At 45.5% G+C, this 8,292-nt stretch overlaps 1 protein-coding gene across 3 annotated transcripts; it reads right to left on the reverse strand.

Annotated features, from left to right (window-relative positions):
* Positions 1-1,940: 1,940 nt before the first annotated feature.
* LOC127322041 (protein WVD2-like 2) lies at positions 1,941-7,306 on the reverse strand. Of its 3 annotated transcripts, XM_071826301.1 has the most exons (8): positions 7,166-7,306; positions 7,017-7,135; positions 5,276-5,693; positions 4,706-4,788; positions 4,388-4,484; positions 4,234-4,305; positions 3,122-3,232; positions 1,941-2,481 (listed from the first exon to the last, which is right to left on the reverse strand). In XM_071826301.1, the coding sequence occupies exons 3-8, from the start codon at positions 5,666-5,668 to the stop codon at positions 2,212-2,214; spliced, it is 1,026 nt and encodes a 341-aa protein (XP_071682402.1). In that variant the 5' UTR covers positions 5,669-5,693; positions 7,017-7,135; positions 7,166-7,306; the 3' UTR covers positions 1,941-2,211. The 3 variants fall into 3 exon arrangements, with proteins under 3 accessions (XP_071682402.1, XP_071682403.1, XP_051206947.1); XM_071826302.1 differs by lacking the exon at positions 7,166-7,306 and having other exon boundaries at positions 7,017-7,151; XM_051350987.2 differs by lacking the exons at positions 7,017-7,135; positions 7,166-7,306 and adding an exon at positions 6,534-6,742.
* Between the last annotated feature and the right edge of the window lie 986 nt (positions 7,307-8,292).

Consider the following 8,292-nt stretch of genomic DNA (forward strand, 5'->3'; position numbering starts at 1 on the left):
GAGTCGTGGGCGACGGTAAGCCATGACTCCATCATCGGCGCCAACCAAAAAAGCGGGAAGTATTGGGCGAGGATCAAGGCCGAGTTCGATGAGCGCAAGCTCATCAACAGCGAGTACAAGAAAGTGCCAATGAAGAGGAGCCAGAAGGCAATGTCGACGCGATGGGCCATCATCCAGGCGTCGGTGAACTCCTTCCATGGGTACCATCAGGACTTAGAGACCAGAGGCGACAGCGGCGCCGACGTTGCCCAACTGGTACGACTCTTTCTTCCATAATCTGTAGCGCCTACATTGTGTTCGATGAAATGACTCTGCTTCCTTTGGTTAGTTTGATAGGGCCATGGAATTGTACTCGAGGAACTCGGAAGGTCACAAGTCTTTCATGCTCATGCATTGCTATGGCAAGCTCAAAATGAATGAGAAATGGCGGTTGACGCGCTTGTCGTTGTCCAAGGGGAAGGACGCCATTGATCTGGACGTGCCGCTGACAACTTCGACAGGGCGTCCTACTGGCAACAAGGCTACCAAGGCCGCCTTGGCCGACGCTGCGTCGTCTGAGAAGACGCAGGCGTCGATCACGAAATGCCTCACCGACGTCTCCTCGACCTTTATCTCCCGCGACAAGAAGGCCGACCAAAGGTGGGCCGAGCTGCTCAAGAGGCAAGAGGAGAAGCTGGAGCTCAAGAAACGCAGGGACGACATGTCCCTGCTGAGAACGTCGACAGAGGGAATGTCTCCCCGGACGCGAGCGGCGCACAACTTCTTCAAAGGCCAGATCCTCGACGACATCGAAGCCAAAATGGCGGCGGCGGACGCGGCGGCCCTGGCAGCGGCATCGGCGGCAGCGGCAGCAAGAAGAGCAGGCTGACGCGTCTTCTACTGCTACACCTGCGTCGGCCTCTGCGTCGGCGACGGAGCAGACGCACCATGCACAGCAACAGGCAGATCGCGACGAGGTCATCGTGCTCGACGGGCCTGCGTCGACTCAGGATACGACGCCGTCGCCCAACCCCTTCCCCTTCTTCTAATTTGCATGCACCACCGGTCTGTAATATGATCGCGCGCCCAGTACTTTGATCGATCGCCGCTACTCTGATCGCGACGAATCGGCGGGAACGATCTCTTTTGAATGCATCTATTTGAATTTCTGATTGGGGGCGGCGTTTGGGGGACGCGGCTGGGGAGCGACGTCCTCCAAAGACGGCACGAACAAAACACGTCCCCCAAACGCTCGATCCGGCGCGGTTTGGGGGACGGTTTAGGGGACTGGAGATGCTCTAAGTCTGTCTCTACCTGTTCCTTACTCCAATCCGTCCACGAAAGAGCGTATTTCCACCTTCTGCAGAAAGTTAAACCTTTTAAAGCTCGACGTATTTCCACCTTCTGTAAAAAGTTAAATCTTTTAAAGCTCGACTGTGCTTAAACAAAAGGGCAAGACATTTATGCCACCAAATTAGTACCATTAAAATCATCATTATTACCACATAGCTATTTGGTTTCAAAAATGTCGCTATATTTTTGAAATATTTTGACTCTTCAAAAAGCTGGAAGCATACTCTGGTAAAGTGAGCGAAAGATAGAGACTGTATCACTGTTCGTCTGCAGCACTTGGAACCACTAACCGCATGAGAGCTTTGGGCAGCGTTTGATCTGCCTTTGGCTGTTGCTTCCTCCGTTGGCTATCATCACTGCGAAGAGAAAGGAAGTTTGCAGAGTTACCGAAGTCAATGTTTACAAGGTCACTTACCAACCATATCATACAGATTGGAGGTATGATCTTCAGGGACTTTTGAAGTGGTAAAACCACCTCTATATCCAAAGCTACAAACATACGGACGATCCTTGAAAGATGGAAACTGGCATATTTTGCAACAATACCAAACTGGCTCGTAATAATTCACTAGTTAATACAATACAACAGGATCTGCGAACAGCTGACATACATCAACAGCAACAACAATGTCATTCCAACAGCTTATCGGCTGCCACATTGGTTCTTACAGAAAGAACAGACTCAGTCACCCCTTACAACAACCTCAAGAAATTTACAACATGGAACAGCACATGGTCTCGGTACCAAGGTTCTTACATGGAGAATGCAAAAAATAGTCCAGCAACAAAACGCACATGCTGTCGGGACATAACGCCGTCTTTTGGTGATGTGAGGTAAAATTAAAATGAAAAAGCCATCATAGTGAAACGGTGCAAGAGTTAGCTCCGTACAGCAACATTTGTAGAACCTGGCTGCCCCGCAGTCTTCATTGCGGACTTAGCCGTTCTGGTTTTTGTAGCCGCCCCTGCCATCGGAGAGCTCTTGGGAGAACACTGAGCGCTGCTGTTACCATTCTTTAAATTCCCAATACTGTGGCGATGCAACCGGAAACATGCTGCACTATCCTTTCCTCCCTCTGGTGTAAGAGGGGAGTCGCTGCAGCTCTTTCTGCGTGTCAATTTTGGTGATTTGGCACGTGTTGGTGGCACCTATAAATAAATGGCAAAGATGAAGGCTAACACCAGTGCATGCGAAAGGATATCACGCGTATCACCAGTCGAATCAGCAGGCTGCATGCCAATGCTTCAGATAAACATTATGGTGTTATGCTTGAAGACATAATAGTGCATATGCATTATCTGATTCTGTTGGTACTTGGTAATGTAAGAGCCAATAGCATATGTATATTGACTTTAATTTACGGACTTCATGTCTAGTAAAACAATATAAATACCAGCATTGGAGCACAATAACTTATTCTTATGAAAAACGGATTCATTCTGTTGTTCAAGTCAATTGAATGGGTAAAATCTGAACCTTGATGAGTTAAGAAAAGCAAATTGCTGCTGGAATTCAAATTATGCCCAACCACACAAAAAATGACTTAATGGATGACATAGACAAGTGAAATGGACCATCATTTTGTGTCAAGCAGATACGGCATGTGCTAATGTGCAGTTCAATAATACATCAAGAATACAAAGAAACAATATTGGGCAAGGTTCCCAATATTGACTATAGTCCTATGATAACCCAAAGAAGGCATTACTATACTAGAAGGGTTAACAGAAGCAAAGTGAATAAGGCTTCGAAGATAAGATAAAACAACCAATGAAACAAATAGATTACCTTCTTAAGTTCAGCCTTCGGCGGGGGACCCTCTTGGTAGAAGCTTGGCATAGGCTTTGCTCTAATAACCAGGTTCTTTCTTAGTTGTTTTAGAACTGTTTCTTGCTCTTCCTACAGAAGCGAGACAAATGAGAATGAACTGTGACAAGAGATAACAAAATCATTTGAATTTGAATACTAGAAAGAATCATCATATAAACATACTCACTGTACAGCAGTTTCTTTGGAGTATTGCTGGGAAAAATTAACATCTTACAACATGTTTGTACCATTGCTTTTAAGTCAAGACTAGTCCAGGATTGGTCACCTAGTTGGCTTTGCCAGCCCGTATGGGTGCAACAACTCAACTAGGGGAGCAAGTGAAGTGACCCATCGGCTAGCCCGGTTAGCTCCAACTACGGTCCTCAAGTCGCCCGACTTGGTGGCCTATGATACACTGTCAGAGTCCAGATCGAGGAAACTCTAAAACAGAGCGTGAAATTGAGGAAAGGGAGGTGCTTAAGAGGTAGAATACTAAAGCCAGATATTTATATCAGCTATTCATCTTTGTGACACCACATATTCTTATATATGTAATGCCCACTAGAAGTAGTCCTAAGCGCGCACTATATGACTTCAAAAGCTGCAGCCTGTCCTCATAAATCCTCTGCTAGGAAGCCCGACTAGAGATCGAGTAGCCCCCTAGCCGGTCAGGAGGCGAGTCAAATCGACTTGTCAACTTGACAACCATGGTTTGCACCACTATGCGCACTTGAATGTTCGTGAAAAGAAAAAAAAAATCACATCTGTTCAGAAGGTTGAAGCTACCAAGAGACTGCAAGCACATTCCAATGTACCTTTTGTAATTATTAAACATAACTTTTCAAATAGGTAGTACTTTTTTACAAGATAAGGCAGCACTCACGGTTTGGTGAAGTAAAAAATATAAAAACTATCTTCGTCAAAACAAATTTGGAGATGAAGTAACAAAAAGTATCTTCATACTTCAACAGTACAAGGCATCTAGTGTAGAGTTCCATTATATTAGGAATAGCCACAATGGCTCTAGCAATTAAAAAACAAAAGAAAAATTGCAAAATCCAACTGAACAATACTATAAATTGAAGGAGAACCTTTTTCCTGGCCTCTGCTTCAAGTTTTTCATCTTCCAAAGCCTTGCGTTTTTCTTCCAATTTAGTGTAAAACTGAACAATACAGAAATATGATTACTAGACTATAATAAATTCAATTGGCATACAGACATAGTACGCTGAAATTGCATCGTACCTCCCCCCTCTTCTCAAGACGATTACCACATACAAATGTAGGCGGAACAGGAACTGTTGTCTTCTTCGTTTTTCCACCTCTTGCCGAGGTTACAGTTCTGTATGAAGCTCAGGGAAAAGCTCAATATAAATGAGGAAGGCACGATCCGTGCAATCAATTATCAAGACATTGAAAAAAGAGTTTCCAGGGCAATTTTGTGGAGTCAAAATAACAAAAAGGCACAATTGTAGTTGCATCCTTAGCTACGCATATAAATAAACAGTGTGGATGTGCCCACAGGAGAATATCAACGAGATCATATCTCTAGCAAAAGGATACGAAGAAGTAACTGAATATGAGTCCTCCTCTTGACTGTTGGTATTGTCAGATTGTTGAGGCTTCCTGGGTGTCACTGATGGACTCTGCAATCCATAACCAGTAAATTTTGTTAATAGAACTGCCTGATTTCATCTACAGATAGCTAACTACAGTTTGTGCCAAACAGGGCCACAGCCAGGTAAACAATAAGACTCTTGTTGCTGATAAGAAATTCGATTTGCACCGGTTTAGGTTCATGCAAGTATGCAACAAAGTCAAGATGTTATCCAGTACGAGAAGTAAAGATGGTGGTTCTTTCCTATCAGATAGTTGTTGAAGATCGGTAAGACATCATCCAAATAACAGAACAGGAAGTATATCGGTACCATTTCACGTGAAAGATAGCCCCTAGCCATAAAATTACGGAATTCAAAAATTTCTCAAGGTAATACCAACAGATGGCAGAAAAACAGGAGATTTCTTCAAAGAAAATATAAAGGAGATTTTTTTTTGAGGGAGAGTACAGATGATAATAATGCAGATGAGGCATGCACAATATGAAGCAAGCAAGAGTACGGATGACTACCACACCTTCTTTGCCATGCTTGCCGGTGAGCTGCTACTTCTGTCAGAAAGTTTTTCTCCGTTGCTGGTTGAATGAGATACTGAAGTAGAAGGTACTTCTCCAGAAACCCTTCTTTTGGTTGCAAGAGCGAATGGCTGTGGAACAGTCTGCTTAGACCCTTTTTGCCCAGCTATACCAGGCTTTGTCGGTGAATTTGGAAGAGAAGACTTTTGTTCATTAACAAGCTTTGTTGAATGTCGACTTGCAGGCATGTCTTCCATATGTGAGTCTATAACAGTAGGGGCTTCTTTCCCTTTTGGAGAATCTTCATCATGGATGCCACTCATAACTTCTTCATGACGAGCTTCTCCATTGGGTGGACATATAACCACACAATCTGATTCTTCATCTGTGGACATTTCTACGACCTCTTTCCCCAGTGGGCTGCAGGAAATAAAAAAACAAATAAATACATGCAAGACAGTGCCCTTGGAGCATGGAAGCCCCATCTAACTTGAATAAGAGAGAATAACAGAGCAATCATAGAGTCAGCAATAATCAAATATAGTGCTTCAACCATATTTTTAGCATAAAATAGGATAAGTAGCCAATCATATGAATTAGCAATGACATGCACGCAACTACGCCCTGGTGCAAGCAGAAGAATTCCAAGTTTCCAACCAAGCTGCCTAAAATGCTAATCAAGAGTTACATCTAGGGCTATCACAATCAGGCAGACGGATATTCTAAACTCTCTAATAGCACACATCGAAAATTAAACATGTAATTGAACTTTTATCAAGTTCCAACCAAGAGCGTTTTTTAAACTTCAAGATAATTGGTGCATTTGGTTGTCTCTTCATCCCTCTAAATCCTAATTACGAATTAGCACAATGTGTTATTTGATTGTTGACCTCATAAGCGAAGAAAAGTAAGTGACTATACTGATTTGCACATGTGTCACGAGAATATGAAGCATGGCAGGCTCCAAATTCCTAAGAGGGTATTATAACCGATGCGTAAGTAGGCATAAGTTTTCCTGCCAATAAATACCAACAACATTCTAGTAGATTTAATGAACTTTGATTTGTCAAGACAGACACTGTATAACGTTCGAGGGGTGCAATTTAAAATTTCAAAGGGGGTAGTCCTTACATCATTGCCACTAAGATAACATGACAACAATTATTTTCTAAAAAAGCAGAGGAATAGCTAGCAAGCTCTGCATTTGAAAAGGAATTCCCGCAAGGCACAAATAAATGGCCACCACTAAGTTGAACACACCTCATGATAACAAGTAGAAATCTTCATGTCTTCGTAGCAAATTACGACATGCCAATCGGATAAGATTTCACATAATTAAAAAAATGCACCCTGTAATTGAAGTCAAACCCTCATCCCGCACGCATCATTTAAAGATCCGCACGAACGCGGTTTGATCGAAGTCATTGACGCAAACAGAAAAAAAAAGTGCGATTTGGAACGCCGGCCATGCCTACCATTATTAATTTTAAAAATAAATGCATTTGAAATACTGCACATTCCTACCATCAACAAGAGGAAAACCATTCAAAATCCATAGCCCTCCCCCCGCACACGCGAAACCCTAGCCCGCCCCCAGCTACCAGAATAAGAAAAAAAACCAAATAAATCAGTAAACATTTGTCCAAATCACCCAAATCCAACAACAAGCAGCATCGAAACAGCATCCCGAAAAAGAATTCCAGCACCGGAACGACCATCAGCCAAAGAGTGCAGCGCCATTACGTGTTGTCGACCCCTTTGGCAGGCAGATCCCAGCGCCGCCTCGCCGCCACGGGGTCCCCTCCCCCGCTGCTGTCTTCCGCCGGCGCCGCCGTGGTGCCCGCCCGTGCGTGGAACGGCGCCTCGCCTCGCCGCCCCGCGTCGCGCCTCGCCTCGCCGCCCCGCGTCGCGCCTCCGCCCGCCGACGCCCTCGGCGAGGGGTAGGCCTCCGCGCCGCTGGTTTCACCTCCGCCCCCACCACCACCACCACCTCGCCTCCGGGTCAGTCACCGTAGTTTCTCTCTCGCTGGTGTGAGCTCGTGTGTTTGGGCGTGGGTCGCGGCCAGGAGCGGTCGGCTGTTTGTGGGGGCGGGTCGGGAGGTGGGCCCGGCGGTGAGCTTACCGTCCGTCAGGATGGGAAGGAATGCTGGGAGAGGCGGAAAGAGGTAAGCGGCTGGGGATGGTTTCTTCACCAGCCACGTGGAAATTCCGTTAGTTAGAGCAGGTTTTTCAGGTGATTTAAAATTTTAGGATGACAAATAGTGTTTTCCCAGCCTTTTCAATGTACAAACGTAGGCCGCGTTTGGTGTCTGGCCTCGCCTTCGCTCGCATCGATCCAGCAATTTTTGGTCTGTTTGGTTGCCTGGGCTGAGTCGCGTTGTTGCATGAACCGGTTCTCAAAGCAGCATCGGGTGGAAGAACGACTAGTTCGACAGTTTCCAGCGGTGCAAGCAAATCTCATACGCAGCTGATGCAAAAGCTAATCTTCGGCGCACGCGCGGAGATGAGGAGGAAGATGGCGGGAGTTGTGGCGCGAAAAGGGGCGGGAAGGATTATGTCACCTCCCGTCACGCCCCATCGCCTATTTCTACCCCCTCCTCCACTCTCCCCCCAAATTTCGAGCTCCTCCTCTCGTTGGCAAGCAGGTAAAAGGCGCACGCATCTCCGATCGGCGACGGTGGCAGCGGCGACTACATCTAGGCGGCTTCATCTTCTTCCTGGTGCAGAACTTCTTCACCACTGGCGATGACTGTAAGGATTCCCTTATCCCGGTACCTCGGTTATGTTTAGATCTAGGTTAGGAGTTGTCAGATCTTGGCTAGGGTTTGCTCCTGTAGCAGGGGTTAGTCCGGATTATGCCGAGCTATCATGATCTTGCTAGTGTTACACATTTCCGGATGCTTGTTTGTCCCAAATGTGTTGACCTACCATGATCTTGTTAGGGTTTGTGTTGTTCACAGTTGCAATGAATTGCTTGTCTGGTTTAGGATGATGTTGGTATGGTTTGTGTTGTCCACTT

Source organism: Lolium perenne, chromosome 2 (assembly GCF_019359855.2).
Source record: "Lolium perenne isolate Kyuss_39 chromosome 2, Kyuss_2.0, whole genome shotgun sequence".
NCBI classification, from domain to species: Eukaryota; Viridiplantae; Streptophyta; class Magnoliopsida; order Poales; family Poaceae; genus Lolium; species Lolium perenne.